The sequence below is a fragment of the Anomaloglossus baeobatrachus genome, chromosome 5, assembly GCF_048569485.1.
Source record: "Anomaloglossus baeobatrachus isolate aAnoBae1 chromosome 5, aAnoBae1.hap1, whole genome shotgun sequence".
Classification (NCBI taxonomy): domain Eukaryota; kingdom Metazoa; phylum Chordata; class Amphibia; order Anura; family Aromobatidae; genus Anomaloglossus; species Anomaloglossus baeobatrachus.
In genome coordinates this window covers 321,586,336-321,605,994 of record NC_134357.1, presented here as the reverse complement: position 1 = coordinate 321,605,994, position 19,659 = coordinate 321,586,336, and the positions used below count along the sequence as shown (strand labels likewise).

Genomic DNA, 19,659 nt, shown 5'->3' with positions numbered 1-19,659 from the left:
CTCACTATGCTTTGCTGTTTCTGTAACTGCCATATATTTATTCTGTAATCATGACCACCTCTGATAGATATTTATTTTGCCTAATTATTATTATGTACTCACCTCCGGCTTCTATAGCGATGATACTTTCGACCTCTGAAGTGTTTAGGGGGACGACCGCGTGGCCAACAAGTTAGTTTTTGTTCTTCTTGGGTTGAGCAAGAAGATGGAGCCTTATTTTCAAACTCAGAGAGGATGACATTAATTTCTACTTTTTCATTCATTATAGACAATTGTGGAGGACCAGTATTGACTTCAGGAGCTAGAAAAATAAGAATGCTTAACTGTCACTAAAATGTCAAATAAAAACAAAACAAAAAAAAACCCTGAATCAAATCAAGTAACAGAAGCCATGAAACTTAAACCCATGGTTCTGCATATGTCCACAACAAAATGATTAGATGTTTTTTATGCATTTTTGTTGCAGAAACACTCAGATTCTGCACTTAAAGCCACAATTGGGTTTTACGTGCATTTTTTTCAAGTTCCTCAAAGAACCCTATGGGTAAAAAAATGCACCAAAAATACAAAGTTCAACAGCGTCTTTAAATGCACAATGGGTGGAAGTGGTGGTCCACCTGCTGAGACCTTCAGCAATCTCTAAAACAAAGGGGTTGAGCATTGTGGCCCTTCATTTTTGTTCAGCTCTGCTTGTGACATATTCTGAACCAGAGGAACGGTCTGTCTTTGAAGTGTAAATGAACCTTTACATGTTTTTATATATCGTAGCCCCTAAACATGCTGTATATTGGTAGGGGATTGGTTCCATATACTCCCCATTGTTTGCTCCTTATACTGTACAAAATCTCCCAGCTTCTACACACTGTAGTGTATGGACTCAATACAAAGAAGGTTCCGCAGACATTTTTGTTTCTATTACTCTAAGGCTGTATGCACACTCAGCAGACAAATTCATTGTGATTTTCACTGCAAAAATCACCGCAAATCTGTAGCGAAATTCCAAGGTGTTACGTTTTCTTGCGAAAAATGTTGGGAAACCAAGTTTTTAAAAAATTCCTCCAAAAGAACTGACATGTTGCAGAAATAAAAGAAAAAAAAAAAAATCACACTGCATGCGGATAATATTTATAATGCATAGATGAGTTTCCTTGTGTCTCAACTACATTGCTAGTACTAAAATATGCCCTTACAAGCTTCTCAAAGCCAATTTGCAGGTGTTATGTGACTTGAGTATTCAGTCTGATGCTATATTTTATGGCCAATTCATAATGTTTTCGATCATCATGGAATACATACTGAACACCCCTCCACATAGAGCAACAATTCTTATACAGTAAAATATCATAAAATGTAATGTAGGAACTTATACATTGTGCTGCTGCCCTTTCCTAGGAAATGTCACCCACGATACTAGATAGTCATGTGTGCAAGTATTAGTCAACAGTGATAGTTGGGATTGCTTTGTTCTTCTACACTGTGTGCAGAATTATAAGGCAAATAAGTATTTTGATCACATGATACTTTTTATACATGTTGTCCTACTCCAAGCTGTATAGGCTTGAGAGCCAACTACCAATTAAGTAAATCAGGTGATGTGCATCTCTGTAATGAGGAGGGGTGCGGTGTAATGACATCAACACCCTATATAAGGTGTGCTTAATTATTAGGCAACTTCCTTTCCTTTGGCAGAATGGGTCAGAAGAGAAATTTGACAAACTCTGAAAAGTCCAAAATTGTGAGATGTCTTGCAGAGGGATGCAGCAGTCTTGAAATTGTCAAACTTTTGAAGCGTGATTACCGAACAATCAAGCATTTCATGGCAAATAGCCAACAGGGTCACAAGAAGCGTGTTGGGCAAAAAAGCCGTAAAATAACTACCCATGAATTGAGGAAAATCAAGCGTGGAGCTGCCAAGATGCCATTTGCCACTAGTTTGGCCATATTTCAGAGCTGCAACGTTACTGAAGTATCAAAAGCACAAGGTCTGCCATACTCAGGGACATGGCCAAGGTAAGAAGGCTGAAAAACCACCACTTTTGAACAAAAAACATAAGATAAAATGTCAAGACTGGGCCAAGAAATATCTTAAGACTGATTTTTCAAAGGTTTTATGGACTGATGAATTGAGAGTGACTCTTGATGGGCCAGAGGCTGGATCAGTAAAGGGCAGAGAGCTCCACTCCGACTCAGACACCAGCAAGGTGGGGGTGGGGTACTGGTATGGGCTGGTATCATCAAAGATGAACTTGTGGGACCTTTTCGGGTTAAGGATGGAGTGAAGCTCAACTCCCAGACCTACTGCCAGTTTCTGGAAGACAACTTCTTCAAGCAGTGGTACAGGAAGAAGTCGGTATAGTTCAAGAAAAACATGATTTTCATGCAAGACAATGCTCCATCACATGCATCCAACTACTCCACAGCATGGCTGGCCAGTAAAGGCCTAAAAGATGAAAAACTAATGACATGGCCCCCTTGTTCACCTGATCTGAACCCCATAGAGAACCTCATAAAATGTGAGATCTACAGGGAGGGAAAACAGTACACCTCTTTGAACAGTGTCTGGGAGGCTGTGGTGGCTGCAGCACGCAATGTTGATCGTAAACAGATCAAGAAACTGACAGAATCTATGGATGGTAGGCTGTTGAGTATCATCATAAAGAAAGGTGGCTATATAAGTCCTTAATTTTTTTGGGGAGGGGGTTTGCATGTCAGAAATGTTTATTTCTAAATTTTGTGCAGTTACATTGGTTTACTTGGTGAAAATAAACAAGTGAGATGGGAATATATTTGGTTTTTATTAAGTTGCCTAATAATGCTGCACAGTAATAGTTACCTGCAAAAACAGATATCCACCTAAGATAGCCAAATCTAAAAAACCCACTCCAACTTCCAAAAGTAGGATTTTTGTGTACTCACCGTAAAATCTCTCTTAGTCTTCATTGGGGGACACAGGACCATGGGTTATGCTGCTGTCACTAGGAGGCTGACACTAAGTAAACAGAAAAAGTTAGCTCCTCCCCAGCAGTATAACCCCTGAGCCGGAGGCGGGCTCAATCAGTTTAGTGCACAAGCAGTAGGAGGAGAGCCAAACAATCCTGGATAAAAACAAGGTAAAAAACTATGACGAACAGTCGTGTGACCAGTGACCTGGGAATATGGGCCCTGGGGAAACAGGCATGTCATATATAACGAAAAGCACAAGCAGGGTGGGTGCTGTGTCCCCCAATGAAGACTAAGAGAAAGAGATTTTACGGTGAGTACACAAAAATCCTACTTTCTCTGTCGTTTCATTGGGGGACACAGGACCATGGGACGTCCAAAAGCAGTCCCTGGGTGGGAAGAAAACCATCACCGGAGATAGGAAGGAAGTCGCTTCCCCTTGCCGGGCTGACCCGGACCTACAAGCGCCTACGTTGTTACAGGTGTGCCACTGCCACCCGCAAACCTTACACCAAGACTGGCCTCTGCCGAAGCTTGAGTGAGAACCTGTTAGAAACTAGCAAAGGTACGCCGACTAGATCGGGTGGTGGACCAGAGGACCTGGTTGACCGACGTCCGGAGCCCAATCTTGCAAGGGTGCCCCTTGCTCGGTAGACCGCGGCGGAAGTCCGACCTTCATGCGATAGTCTTCACATATGGAGGAAAGGATCCATGTGATATTCAGGCCCTTTGCGCCGGCCTATGCTTCTTGGGAAAGGGCGGAAGAATGGACTGACAGTCGGTGTAACCGACAAAAAAATGGTGTCCTGCCGACACGAAAGACTGAGGGCTCGTACCAGCCCTAGAACGAACTATGCCTCTTTCAGGCTGAGAGGGGAGCCTAGAACCGACAAAAACGAAACCTAAAGTCCTCTTCTGGAAGGAAAGCCGAGGTGTCTCGGACAGAAACGAAGGGTTCTGGCTGGAGCCCCCCCTTATCCTGCTGGCGGAGCGGAAAAAGGGGGAGAAAAGACTACGAGAGGGCTGCCCGCCCTGATGCCGTCTATAACAACCAGATGGCCACGAGGAGCCCACCTATCAAAACAGGTGGGAGCAGGGAAAAAAGGGGTACCTTGAGCAAACTCATCACTGGATTATGGTCCCACTTTTCTAGTGAACGATGAAAAACGCCGAGCCAGATGGACATTTCTCTGAGCGAAGGCCCTGATTGACGGAAAGTGAAAAGTCTCTGAAGATGCGGTCCTCACACCACCGGGGGAGCTCTTTCCACGTGGAACTAAATCTTCGAGGGAACTGGATTCCAGGCCCTCCTCAATGTCTGTCATCATCTTGTTCACAGACCTGACCGAGCCAGCACCCGGGATCCACTGGTGAGGCCATGGAACCTGGGACTCCTGAGTCCTGGTAGACTAGAGGGGCCCCGACACGGAAGAATCTGGCGGTCTGGAAGGAGCCACGGGGCATCTGCGAGGAGATGAGTAAGTTATGCGAAACTATGCTCGCCTGGGCCACTCCCGAGCTATCGCCTGCCTAGGTCCCTCTTGAGAACCCTCGAGATCATGGAAAGCAGCGGGAAGATGCACGAGAGCCTGAACAGGCTACACGACCGGTCTTGGGCGTCGTCCTCTAGTCCAGAGCAGGTGGCGTACTCGACGCACCATTGACTTGAGAGTTGGATCAGAAGGCCAAAAAGTCACGACTGGAGGTCTTCCTTCGCCAGAGATCTGGCTGTTGATATCCCTGTTGGAGCCCTTTACCTACGCGAAACCTATCGTACCGCGGAAATCGGCCGCCCAAACGTCCACGCTCGGGATGTGCTGCCGAGATTAGCGAATGAAAGAGCCCGTCCCAGAGCAAGAACCTCTTGGCCTCTTCTCTTGCCATGACGCTCCCTGCGTCTTCCTGGTGGATGATGCACATCACTGCTGTGGCATGGTCCGACTGGAACCTGACTGGACAATACACCCCAGAGAAGAAATTGTAACCGGGCTAACCGAATGGCTCTGAGTCCGGAATGCTGAAAGGGGAGACGACACTCTAGGGGTGTCCCTCGGGACCGTGCCGAGGAATGGTGGGGTAGCATACCCTAGTACGGGAGGCTGGTGACGGTTGATAATAAGCTCCAGAGGAGGAAAGGGAATCTTCCCAGGGATGGTTGCGAAGAGTGGTCCTCTAGGAGGAAATTGGCCGGTCACCCTCGAAGACGGAACCTTCCTGTCCCCGTTCTTCAGTGTGTTCCGTTGGAGAGTCCGGGATGAAATCTGGTATGTGCACCATCGCTAACACCGCCACAGGCTGTTGAGGACTCGCATAGCAAAAAACCGAAGGGAAAAAACGGGAGCGGGAGGCAAAGAGCCGCAGGACCCTGTGCCAGGAGGGAAACTGCTCCTGCGTGAGGAGTAGCAACCCTTGAACGGCTCGAATACCGTGCCTGAGGAGTGATGGACCGGGCCGGGTCTGGGAGGACTCCTTCCTGTAGCTCAGCTACCCTAGTAGCGAAAAGTGATGATGATGGTCTAAACCTCAAGGCGAGGGTCCTTGAAGGGAGACTCTGGGTCTCCCGGTCGTTCCTGGGCAGAGAGAGCCTGGGGATGCGTAGGGATCGTGATCCCTGCAAGCACTCTCAGAAAGCTGGGACGGTCCGCAGCCACGCAAGCGGAGATGGCTGTTGTAGGGATAAAGGTTCCCTGACGAACCTAATGTGAGGGAACGAGTCCTGGTGCATTAGGGCCGATGCCGGGAAAGGGGTGTACCCTTCCCTTACGTAGCCAGTCTACCCTAACGTAGCGTAGGGGATAAACTGGACTCGCCTATCTCCGAAAGGGCGATCCCGAGAGCCGGAAAGGAAGTCAGCGACTTCCTAAATGTCGAATCTGCGTTCCTGATCCCGAGTCAGAGCTCTCGACGGGTAGGTACCCTGATGTTAGAGGCTCAGGCCGTGTAGCGGGCAGACACCAGATTTTGTAAAGAGAGGGTACTCACTGAAGCTGATAACCAGTCCTGGATCGGCATAGGTGGAGCGCGGACCGCTGCGTAGAGTGTCCATGGAGTCCCTGCGGAGCGTCACGATAGGGACGAGAAGCCAGGAGGAACCCAGGCGGGTCAAGTACAGGGTAGCGTGCCCCTTCATCACGGAGCCCTCTACGAGAAGGGGTAAGACAATATAAGGGACTTACCGCTGGTAAAAATTGTGTCCGAGGAATATCCGTGCTCACGCAGTCACACGGCGAACTGGATGTCCACTGAAAACCCGCAGGGGTCCCCACCTTCCTGTCTGCAAGGTGCCATGCCCCCTCTCTCCAGAGCCCTCTGGGGGAATGATAATGACAATAACACGACTTACCGCAGGTAAACGCCGTGTCTGGTTGTTGTCTGTGATCACTCAGCGACTCCAGTGTGGCATGCCCATTCTCACCGAGACCCCTTTTTGGAGAAGGGAATAAAGACGATGACTAGACTTACCGCTGGTAAACGTCGTGTATGGCAGTTGACTGTGAGCACGCGGTAACTCAGCGAGCTCTGGATGTCGTCTGAGCAGGGTCCGCTCCAAATGACTTAAGGGGGACCTGCGTGCATGGAGATAAGGGGGCTGTCCGTAGCCTTACGGCCTGACTCACCAATTCCAGCAGGCCTTTAGACATGCGCCAAAACATCCAGGTCCTGCTCGGAGTCCAGCAGAGGTGGAAAGCCTGGGCCATCACCCGAGAGGTCGGAAGACTGCCGGAGAAAAGGCAGTCTGGACCTGGGGAATAAGGTGGAAAACAGGGGGGCCACAAAAGACGAGACCTGTCGGGTCCGCTTCTAGCATAGGAAAGGTCCCTGGTACGAGACTCACCTCCCCGAGGGGATTGCGCTAGACCTATGGAAGGTATAACCGAGTATTGGCTGGGGACGCAGCGCATGCGCGCGAAGCCGAGGGACGGCGGCGAGGGGATCTATGACCTGAGACAGGGCATTAACCCGCCGGAGGGGACTAAACTAAAATCTCGAGCTGGGAGCGCGAAATAAAAAAGGTGAAGCAAAACAAGTGCCCGAAAGTACTGTAAGAGTTAAGGTGTAAAAAACTCATGTATGTAAAATTTTTAATAAAAATCGACCTAAAATAAAAAATATACACTAAAGAAAAGTGTGTTTTATTTTCTCCCCCGGAAAAAGAAGGTGATGCTGAGGCCTCAGTAAACCCAGACTAGTAGTCTGGAATAAACTCCCATTCTCTTTTTTTTTTTTTTTTTTTTCCTTTCTTTATTTAAAATGGACGCTGTGAGCGGGAAAAAAATATCCCCCACCCCCCAAGTGATGCCTGGAGCACGGCGGAGGGCGGGAACGGAGAGGCCGGCGTCCAATCGCGCCGTGCGGGAGGCGGGCCTGGGGACGCCGAGGACAGGGCCGAAGCCGGGGGCTAAATTTTGAAGGTGCCGGGGCGGACAGAGGCCGCGCCGGCGGACCCGGCCGCAGGCGGCGGCGGAGAGGATCCTCGGCGCGCTGTGCGGGATGCGGCCTGGGCACGCCGAGGACGGGACCCAAGCAGAGGCACCGTCGCGGGTAGAGGCCGCGCCGGCGGACCCGACCGCAGGCGGCGGCGGAGAGGATCCTCGGCGCGTTGTGCGGAATGCGGCCTGGGCACGCCGAGGACGGGGCCTAAGCAGAGGCACCGTCGCGGGCAGAGGCCGCGCCGGCGGACCCGGCCGCAGGCGGCGGCGGAGAGGATCCTCGGCGCGCTGTGCGGGATGCGGCCTGGGCACGCCGAGGACGGGGCCTAAGCAGAGGCACCGTCGCGGGCAGAGGCCGCGCCGGCGGACCCGACCGCAGGTGGCGGCGAGGATCCTCGGCGCGCTGTGCGGTAGGCGGCCTGGGGGACCGAGGACAGTGGCCGAGCCGAGGTGCCGTTGCGGGCAGAGGCAGCGCCGACGGAGCCGACCTCAGGTGGCGGCGTTTGAAGCTGTTAAAAGGTACAGGGGCAGCGCCGGCGGACCCGGCCGCAAGCGGCGGCGGCGCAGCAGCGATGCGGGGCCGCCCGACCTCGGAGTCGGCAGGGAGCTCTACGGACGCAGCGGGGGAGTCCGGCGAGTAGGCCCAGACCGGGGCCTAAATTTCTGCAGCCGTCCGAGGGGGGAGAAGGTAGGGGTCCTACCTGATCCGCGGCGCGCTGTCCAGTGTGCAGGCTGAGACTCTGCACATGCTCCTGTGTGCTCCGCTCAGCGAAGGAATGGCTGCGGGCACCAGGAAGCAGGCTGAAGAAGGCGGGGAGTTGGACGCCATTGGGGTGGAAGCCCCTAAATGTAGCAGCGTTGCGGGCCCCATCCAAAAACTCCAGATGCGCTGCGGAGGTCCAGTCCCTGCTGTATGCCCCTTGCGACCCTTTGGGGTGGTACCGCAGGGTGAATAGGGGTGCCCAGGAAAGTTCAGCCCCGCGTGCCAACCGGGGAGTGGTACCGTGGAATTGGACGGGGGAGAGGGCCCGACATCTCAAGCCTCTGCGACCCAGGGGAGTGGTACCCACACGGGCTGCGAGAGCTGAGGTAGAGAAAAGATACCTGCAGAAAAAGAAAATTACCACAGATGAGAGCGACGAGCGTCGCCGAGAAAAAATGAGAAAAACAAAATAACGCAAAAAATCAAGTGGCTGAAGGGGGCCCAGTCGGCCCACATCAGCCTCCTACGACACTAAGCAAAAAACTGATTGAGCCCGCCTCCGGCTCAGGGGTTATACTGCTGGGAAGGAGCTAACTTTTTCTGTTTACTTAGTGTCAGCCTCCTAGTGACAGCAGCATAACCCATGGTCCTGTGTCCCCCAATGAAACGACAGAGAAAATATTAAGCTTTGATATTTATGAGTCTTTTGAGTTGATTGAGAACATAGTTGTTGATCAATAATAAAAAAAATCCTCTAAAATACAACTTGCCTAATAATTCTGACACTGTGTAGACAGCCTACAGTAAAGGAGCGACACACTGTACCTTGTAAACGTGGAATCTTACGTGGGCGTCCAGGCCGCCGGCGTGGCCTCTCTTTTGCCAGAGCACCCATAGCAGATTCAAACTGTTGATTGCGAGTCGCATCCTCTCCTGGACTATAGTCACTATCATCTACAACCAGAAAAAGGAAACCTTACCATACAGTGTATGAAAATAACATCATTGTATAAAAGGTATGCTCCACCCTAAAAATGTCATCACCTTATAAAAAAATCAGTTACTGCATTTAAGGCTATGGACATTTTTGACATGGAAAAAATATATATATTTTTTATGTTAGTGGTTATCTTTAGGTAAAAAATTGCAATGTTTCAGACAGAAATCTTCCTATTCAGACTTGTGTTATGCAATGTGTAGCTTAATCCAAATTTAACTGCTCTCCTGTTTGAATGTCTCTCTCAGTAATACAGGTTGGATGTGAGGTCTGTGTGTGTGCAAGAATGCAGCTGTCTTTTGTTCATATCAGAACAGCTTCTACCCGGGACCCATGTACTCATCATGCGCTTTCCTCCTGTTTTCTGTTCTCTCATTAACACTGTAAATATTTTGTGGGAATGTCTCTCCCAGTAATACAGGCTGGATGTGAGGTTTGTGTGTATCCAAGAATTGAGCCGTCTTCTCTGTCCCTATCAGGACAGCTTCTACCTTGCACTTATTTTCTCTTCATGTGCTTTCCTCCTTATATTATCTATTCCCTCGCTAGGACTGTAGATATTTTGTTCCCTCTCCACACTGCAGATCTGTATACAACCCTCTCCTCAGCCCTGCTGTTATCTCCCACACTGAAAGAAAAGAGGGAGGAGCAGAGGGCTGTCAGAACCAGGAGCTCTTACAGATTTGTAACAGTTTTGTAATTGATTTAGCTAAATAAGGGGCTTAAAAACATTTGTAGTAGCAAAATCGTAGAAAATTTGTAACATAGACTATTAGAGAGTTGCTTAATCTTGCATTTAGAAAGCAAGTAATCCGTTGAAAGGTATACATAGCTTTTAATGAAATAATTCCCTGTATAAAACCTGAAAACAGAACACAACATTTCTTACCATTAGGATCATCTATTGCTCCAGCATCAATAATATCGTCTTCCTCTTCGTCCTCCTCCTCTCTCGGTCGTACCACTTTGCGGAACGTTTTTTCATCTTTATTGACTAAAAGACAAATGAGTGTTGAAATACACCTATACAAACAATTACGTTGATGAGGATCACCAGCGCAGCGCCACATTTATTACTGTGGTTAATATTCTCTCTGATGGCAGCTAACACTAAAAAGCTACAAAGTTAAGCAGAAATGCAACATAAAGAACTGAGAGATGAAAATAAAACGGTTCTAATAGGGGAGATCCACTTCGTTCTGCACTTTTAAAAATCCTTTCTGCTCTCATAAACACAACGAGTATACACTAGGCAAGGAGTGTACACTTGCAAGCTGTGTGCTATACAGTCATAACTAGAGCTTCTACAACTTATGGATGTTCCTCTGAATGCTAATGAGTGTCTTTACCTGAATGGATGTGGCGCTCTTTCACATGGCGGAGGAGAGTAGACTTGGACGTACTCTTGTATTGGCACATCTTGCACTTGTACTGCTGAACCACCACCACCTCCATCATACCTTCAAGAGCTTCTAAGTCAGGCGCTAATTCTGCAGCAACAGATGACCGTGATGGGGATCTATCTTTGACAGCAACAGGACTCACCGTTAGTGGGTAACTAGATGGGGCTATAAAATCATGAAAAATATATTTTACACCAGGAAGTATTTTATTGTGTAAATGCAATACACAATGGTTTCCCAACTGAAAACCCCAAACCTGCCCTCTCATTGCAACCCAATAATTGTACAGCTGGCTGTGAAGAATTGAGCCATAGTCCCCTAGTCATTACACCTCTTTTTTAGTATGCTCCCTCCTCCAGTCACATCATGGTGTTTAAGACCTCAATCTAATCTTTCGTGGTAGATCATCTATATATATAATTGCCTTATTCTGTCTGTCTGTCTGTCTGTCTGTCATGCTCCGAAATTGTGTCCTTACGGTGACACAAAGCTGATTGGCCGCTGGGCTCGCCATGGCCCCGCCCCCCCACACGGATTGGCCTCTCGCCCCGGCTCTCTGCAGGCCCCGCCCCCCTCACGCAATGCACGCTCGCTCTGGCCCAACTGACACGGAGCTCCGATTCCCAGGTGAGTACACACACACATCAGATCACACTCACTCTCACACTCACTCTCACACACACCTCACACATCACAACATGCTGGGATATCGCTTGCTTCTACACCGGCTCCGTCAGGATCCCGGCAGCGCCAGACATAACCTTGCGATGCTGGGATCTTGATGGAGGCCGTGAAAGCTGGTAACCATTATACACATCGGGTAACTAAGGTCCCTTAGTTACCCGATGTGTATCATAGTTACCAGTGTACACCGGCTCACACTCACTCTCACACACACCTCACACACACATCACATCGCATCCACACATCAAGGTCCTGCAGCTGCGGAACATACACACACATAACAGCACATACACACACAAATCAGATCACACTCACACACACCTCACACATCACATCGCATCCAAATACTCACAACATCCTGGGATATCGCTTGCTTCTCGGCGGCGATACTGTGCTGTTGTGAGCTTCCAGGACCTGCCGGGGGATCACATGGCCAGAAGCATGTGATATCCCCGGATGTTGTGAGTATCAGCGCGTATGTGCAATATCGTCAGTGTGTGTGTCTTTGTGTGTGAGTGTATGCGATCGGGTGTGTGTGAGTGTATGCGATCGGGTGTGTGTGAGTGTATGCGATCGGGTGGGTGTGAGTGTATGCGATCGGGTGGGGGTGTGTGGGTGTGTGTGAGTGTATGCGATCGGGTGTGTGTGAGTGTATGCGATCGGGTGTGTGTGAGTGTATGCGATCGGGTGTGTGTGAGTGTATGCGATCGGGTGGGTGTGTGTGGGTGTGTGTGAGTGTATGCGATCGGATCTGTGAGTGTCGGCAGAGGAGCACGGCGTGCTGGAGGAGGCTGAGAGGAGAGAGGCTGAACCTGGGGAAGGCTGGGATGGGGAGGCTGATGCTGGAGACGGAGAGGCTGATGCTGGCGCAGCATGGCGGATGGAGCACCTTTGGGAGTGCGCAGCATGGCGGATGGAGCACCTTTGGGAGTGCGCAGCATGGCGGATGGAGCACGTTTGGGAGTGCGCAGCATGGCGGATGGAGCACGTTTGGGAGTGCGCAGCATGGCGGATGGAGCACGTTTGGGAGTGCGCAGCATGGCGGATGGAGCACGTTTGGAAATGCGCAGCATGGCGGATGGAGCACGTTTGGGAGTGCGCAGCATGGGGGATGCAGCACGATGGGGAGTGCGGAGTATGGCGGATGGAGTACGTTTGGGAGTGCGCAGCATGGAGGATGCAGCACGATGGGGAGTGCGGAGTATGGCGGATGGACCACGTTTGGGAGTGCGCAGCATGGCGGATGGACCACGTTTGGGAGTGCGCAGCATGGCGGATGGAGCACGTTTGGGAGTGCGCAGCATGGGGGATGGAGCACGATGGGGAGTGCGCAGCATGGCGGATGGAGCACGTTTGGGAGTGCGCAGCATGGCGGATGGAGCACGTTTGGGAGTGCGCAGCATGGCGGATGGAGCACGTTTGGGAGTGCGCAGCATGGGAGATGGAGCACGATGGGGAGTGCGCAGCATGGGGGATGGAGCACGATGGGGAGTGTGCTGCATGGCGGATGGAGCACGTTTGGGAGTGCGCAGCATGGCGGATGGAGCACGTTTGGGAGTGCGCAGGATGGGAGATGGAGCACGATGGGGGGTGCGCAGCATACGGGATGGAGCACGATGGGAAGTGCACACCTCCCCCTAACACACACACATACGCACGCGCGCACTGCACAACACACCACACCACACACACACACTGGGAACCACAAACAATTGCCCTACACAGACACCCACACACACAGACAACGCTGCACACACAAATATACGCACATACCGCACAACACGCACATTGCACAAAACATACCTCCCCCCAAAACACACCACACACACACAAACTGCGCAACACACACACACAACGCTACAGACACACAGCGCTCCACAAACAACGCAACACACAAACAACACCGCTCTCACCCCCCATCACACCCAGCACCCAGACAACATCCAGAACATGTACAGCGCCCTACACAAACACTTGGTAACTACACACAACAACATCTATATATATATATATAACAAAAATCATACATGAACTACACAATACGTAAATTCTAGAATACCCGATGCGTAGAATCGGGCCACCTTCTAGTATTCAATAATTATTTTGGCTGGGTGTTGTAGAGTAGAACTAGTCAAGCCCACCAATCAAATCAGACATACCGTATTTTTTTGCTTTATAAGACACACTTTTGTTCCCCCAAATTTTGGGGGAAAGTAGGAGGTGCGTCTTATAATCCGAATATACGGGGGGGGGTGTATATATACCCTATATGATTTGTTATACGGACACTGGTATTATAAGACGGACCCCATTTATTAAAAAAATTCTCTATTCATTCACCAAATTTGTGGCTGCGTCTTATAATCAGGTGCGTCTTATAAAGCGAAAAATACGGTATATAGTGTCTAGTTGGGTACAGATATTAAAATGTAACCTTCATTGGTATACTTTAAAAACAAAACCACACATACTCAGCAAAGTGATAAAAATAGGCCTACTATTGAAATCACAAAAGTAGACAAGATGAAACTATTTGCCCTGTGCTTCTTGTCAGGAGGAGTGCAAAAGTCAGGAGTGCAAAAATAGCACAAAAAGTGGTGTAAAAACACCAAATGTCCAAATCTCAAGTCGCCTGTCAAGTCACCACTTTAATCTTGACAAATACATTGATGTGAATAGGATAAACACATAACCCAAGTGTCCATCCATGTATATTCACCACATTGCTAGCAGCAACCAACCTTATGTAACACACCCTGTAAATGTTACATTCAGAATTCACATCAAATAGTCACCATATTGTTGACACAATTATATTAGAAGGAACCCATCTCACCCAAACCAGTGTTGATCGGGACGTCCGTACTCAATTACACCTCTTAGTCAGTTGGATAGTATGACCTCCTTTACAGTCAGATACATCCATAGAGACAGTACATTGTAACCAATATATTACCGTGTCTCCCGAAGCGTTTCCCCACTATGATTCATCAGGGGAGTTATGCAAAACAAAGACAGTAGCACATTCCACTACTGGGCAGATAAGAGCGACATCACCGTGTTGTGCGCCATAGAGTGGACTAGACCCTCATTTATATCTGGGAACGTCATATATGGTTAATGCTAACATCAGGCTGGTACAACGCATAACACCACAGTAGAACGCAAAGTGTCATTTCCTGATCGCATTTCCATTTGGCCACTTATCCCAATGTGGAATGCACTGTTTCCAAGACGCATGTTAAAGGTCACCAACAGAGGGGCGGAGAGGATCAAGATGCCTTCTCTCACTTAAAAGCACCGGAATTCACTTGTGTGGTCGTGTGACACACAACCAGTAATGCAGGCGTGGTACAGCTACCGCAGGATCCACGTGTCCTAAGTGCAAACAAGAAACACCAGAACCAGAATAAAACTGTGGAAGAGAGCCACACTGCTGTGGACAAATGTAAATCCATCTGTGGATTTCCTGAGGAATAAGTGGGTTTCACTTTAAAATGCGTATAAACCACCTCTCATCCAGTGTATCCAGTATTTACATTTGTCCATAGCAGTGCAGCTCTTCCACAGTTTTATTCTGGTTCCGGGGCTTTTTGTTTGGCCTTCGGGCACGTGGATCCTGCATTACTGGTTGTGTGTCGCACAACCACACAAGGTGAGAGACCAGCTCTATTAATTTCTTCTCTGTTTTTGGGTAAGACACTACTGCACTTGTCTATCCAGAGTAATCTATTCTCTCACTTAGATGACGTCATCCTCAGCATATTTATATTATAGAAACAACCCTCTACCCTTTAGTTCATTTGTATAAAAATGACAATTACAGGAAATCGGAAGGAAATAAAGTCCGGTGACAGTCAATTTTCCAAGTCCCAGACTTTTACCCTATTAAGAGTATAGCAAAAGGGAATATTCCCGAGAATCCATAAACCTGGAGTCACTCAAAAGGTTGATAATGAGATTAAAAATAAATCTGCAAAAAGGATAACACAAATGTTCAAGGTTGTGACATGGATGGATAACAGGAAATGTTTTTAATATCCTTAAGGGACTGCGCTTGATAGTAATGAATTAGGATGGAAGAATCTAGCAAAGGGGAAATATTGTTCCTATGGTATCCCTAATACACCTTGAGACTATTCTGATAGCTTCCTAAAACCCTAACACCTGCGCAGATGGCACCTCCACTCAATGTCATCTCACCCAAGAAATTGCTAGCTCTTCTTGTCCCCGAACTTAATGAAGAGCCATTATATAGCTCATTCACTTCAGGCCAGATGGTGGTGTAGTTTTTAAATATAAAATCCATGTGATCTGTTTTTGGAGAATTTTCTTGTCGCAGTTTCTTCACTTCAATCTTGGGTTAATACAATCTATTCCCTTGAATTTAATAAGGCAGGTTTGACCGCCACGTTTCATGCTCATGCGTCTCGCTACTGATGAGTCCATCTTTGTCCCTATGTCCCTGATGTGCTCACCCACTCTTAGTCTGAGCTCTTGTTTTGTCTTCGCAATGTATTTGAGCCCACATATGTAGGTGGCCTTGCATATGACACCCTTCGAGAGACAATTAATGAACGACCTAATGTGACATCAAAAACCCATCCCATTACGTTATTCAATAATTGTAGATTTCACATTTGACACTTACACTACCAAAATCAGTGAAATATGGACCTTCACTGTATATGCCAACATAAATCTATTTTCCTTACCGCCCTCGGGTTCCTGCAGGATCAGATACTGGGTGATCTCAGAATTTCTTCCTTCAGTACTTGTGACAATACAACCTGAAATGTAGAATTTTGCATTTAATCTATATGTACACGTCTGGCAAATAAAATGACAATGTCGTTTTTGACACGATCAGTGTCTGTTCACACAATGAAGAACAGTCCAACGTCCAATGCAAAAAAGTATCGTGATCATAGGAAATTAAGCAGCATCACAATTCTTTGCACAAAATAAATTGGAAACAAATGAATATTCTGATAAAATTTGTCAGAGGGTTCTTATAAATAAAATGTATAGACTCTTTGACCGGTGTCTTCTGATCCAACATTAGATAAATAAATTGGGCCTGTAGACTTTCGGACCGTCAAGCGCTTTGTTCACCCAGTGATTGCTGGCAGAGACGTCTGTCGCCGATGTTTTCATAGGGAACAACAGGAGCACTCTGCCAAATCATAGCTCTTGTGTATTGGAGAGAAGACCAAGATGTCTATCATGCAAACCAACAGCTGATGAATCATTCGTCTGACACTCATTTAATAGGTATTGTCGGCTTACCTTTTGAATTTTATTTTGACACGTCTCTAGGTGCTTGCTCTCTAGACATGCCTAGTACATACAGATTTCACATTACTTCTCGATTTACATTGATGGCCAAGTGTTGGTCCTTGTGAGAGAATAGAATCCATTTTGTTCCTATAGTTTCCATATTGTCCTATAACTAATGATGTCATAGGGTTAAGCTAGCACTGATGGGCGGGGAAGTTTCACATTTCTGTTCACACCCCTATTGTTCCTACTGGTGCATAGTTCAGAGGTACAAGGCCTTTGTCTGTGACTAGAGCTGATCAGACTGGCAAAAAAACGGAACCGGTGGATCACTGCTCAATAAAAAAAACCCTGATCCGCTCTGAAATCCAGTGCCCAGATAAATCAATGGTGACCAGAATCTGGACATTAAAAACGTTGGTGGAAGGGATGGGGGGATAGGAGCGCGCGAGGTATACTCACCGAGGCCGTATCATGGCGGCAAACTCCTTCTGGGTCATGTTTTTCCCCTTCTGGAGCTGACAATTCAATATTCACTATTTTGCCCGCCCACCGGTGCGTGAAATTGGTTGCAGTTAGACGCACCCCCACCCTGACTGGCAGCATGTCAGCTGACTGCAACCAATCAGAGGCGCCTGGACAGCCGGTGGGCAGGAAAAGCAGTGCGGGTCAGTATGGTGAGCGTGCATGTAGACAGAAACACATGCATGCTCCTATCAGAAAAGTGTGCAGCTGTGCCAGTGATGCGAAGTGAGACTCGTACAAGTCTGGCATGACATCAGCCAGCACGGCCTGCCGCTCTCTGAACATGAGCATGCATGTACACAGAAACACATGCACGCTCCTGTCACAGTGTGCGGCTGTGCCGGTAATGCGAAGTCAGACTCGTGCGAGCCCATCGCAAGTGTGACTCTGGCCTAAGAGAAACTGCATGCGTTTTGTTTTTTTTTAATTGAATTAAATAATTAAAAAAAAAACAAACAACATTTAAATGAAAGTCACTGGTGCTCAAGTGAAAAATAATAATAATAATAATAATAATAATAATAATAATAATAATAATATTAATAATAATAATAATAATAATAATAATAATAATAATAATAAATGTAGCTGCTTGAAAAGGTAATGGGATCGTGTGTAAGTCCCAAGGGCATAAAACAGAGAACAATATATACCTACTACGCTACCATTCATGTACAATTACATAATGTAAGTGATTAAAATATATAGTGGTTACCTGTATATGCTTAAATATATTCACAAAATACTAAGAAGATGAAGACCTGGAATGATGTATTAAATATTAGACTACTATTTAAGACATCATTCGAGGTCTTCATCTTGTTGGTATTTTGTGAATATATTTAAGCATATACATGTAACCACTATATATTTTAAATCACTTACATTATGTAATTGTATATGAATGTTAGCGCAGTAGGTATATATTTTTCTATTTAAAAAAAACAAAAAAAACAAACAAAAAAAAAACGACCTGCGGTCCCCCCTAATTTTCATCCCCAGCCAAGATAAAGCCAGCTGGGGGCTGGTATTCTCAGCCTGCAGCCGCCCAGTATTGCCGCATTTATTAGATGTGGCAATGCCAGTGCTTTACCGACTCTTCCCGAATTGCCCTGGTGCGTTGACCTTCGGGTTTTTCTAGCAGGACTTAACAGCGCCCAGCTGCTACGAAGCCCTAGGTTATTGATGGCACAGGTGTCTATGAGATACCTGCATTCCAAATCTATAAGTGACAGTAAAATAAACAAAAACAGAGAAAAAATGCTTTATTTGGAAAAAAATAGAAAAACACACCCTCCTTCACCACTTTATTAACCCCCACCGCACTGCAGGTCCGGTGTAATCCACACGAGGTTCTACGACGATGCATCTAGCTCTGCAACATCTCACAGCTAGCGGCCATAGAACGACCGCCGGCTGTGAGCATACCCTATGACTGAGCCGCGATGACCAATGACTGCAGGCAGATGCTGTCACGGGCTGGGGGCGCGTCTGACTTAAACCAAATCACACACGACAGGATGCCCGACAGGCGGGGAAAGCACAGAAAGCTGCACAGTACAGGAAGTGCACGACCCAGAAGCAGTTTGCCGCCATGACACCAAGTCTCCGTAAGTATGAAACTCTCACTTATTTCTTGTTTTCTTTATTTTTCAATTAATTTCTCCAGTGCCAGATCCGGATCGTGCAGCTGGTAACCCAGGCCTGGGTTCGGCACCTGGGCATCTTTGAAATTGCGCGGATCCGAACTTTTACAGTCCGGATCCGCTCAGCCCTATTTGCAACCTTATATAAACTGGTCACGTGCTAATAAAAGTACACCATACTAAGCGTGTGTGCTGTACTGATTTCTTGTGCGCTTGTAAAACAAATCTTATTAATTTGGAGTTCAAGAGGTATAGAAGGATTTTATTTTGCTCACACCATCATGTTCATGTGGCATACTTTTACACAGGAATAGAGATGTGCCAGTAGTACCAATGTTGCCAGTATGGCGAACACATCTCAGATTTATTTCCATAACTGCCATTCACACACTTGTCTGTACTTCTGCTCCAGTTGGTTAATATATTTGTGTTTATGGATTTATTAGGCTATGTTCACACACTGCATCTTTAAGGCTATGTGCGCACGTTGCGTACTAGCCCTGCAGAAATTTCTGCAGCGATCTGAAGAGCACACGTGCGCTCCAAATCGCTGCAGAAAATGTCCGTAGAAAAAAAAAAAAAAAGCCGATTCCATGCGCTCTGCCTGCAGCTCCTCCCATGGACAGTCTATAGGAATCACTGCACTCTCTTAGAATAAGAAGGTATCAACAGATTCGTTTTTGTGCCAAAAATCTTTTTTATTATTATTATTCAAAAAGAATTTCTTTCAATCATAAGATAGTCTAAGTGAAGATGGGACGTTTCGGCCCAATAACGGGCCTTCTTCACGCCAAAAACACTAAAAAAATACAAAAACAGACAACAATCAATATATACACTATGTTACAGGGTTAACATGAAGACAGTGAAGCAAATATACAAAAGCACATGTAGAAGTATTAACATGTCACGCTTGGATAAAAATGCAAAGCACAGTAATAAAAGACATACTGGAAGTTTGTCACAAAGGTAAGTATGTATAGAGGAAAAAAGAGAAGAAAGAAGAAGAAGAACAAGAGGAAAACAGGCAACATTGTGGTCTATGTGGGTG

At 47.2% G+C, this 19,659-nt stretch overlaps 1 protein-coding gene across 2 annotated transcripts in view; it reads right to left on the bottom strand.

Moving 5' to 3' along the window:
* ZNF335 (zinc finger protein 335) overlaps positions 1–19,659 on the bottom strand; it is a 137,573-nt gene that overhangs the window by 38,192 nt on the left and 79,722 nt on the right. For both annotated transcript variants that reach the window (XM_075349752.1, XM_075349753.1), the window contains exons 4-8: positions 15,873–15,947; positions 10,420–10,638; positions 9,960–10,064; positions 8,899–9,027; positions 103–301 (exon numbers count right to left, since the gene is read on the bottom strand). In XM_075349752.1, coding sequence (XP_075205867.1) covers positions 103–301; positions 8,899–9,027; positions 9,960–10,064; positions 10,420–10,638; positions 15,873–15,947 — 727 coding nt within the window. The remainder of the gene's footprint in view (positions 1–102; positions 302–8,898; positions 9,028–9,959; positions 10,065–10,419; positions 10,639–15,872; positions 15,948–19,659) is intronic.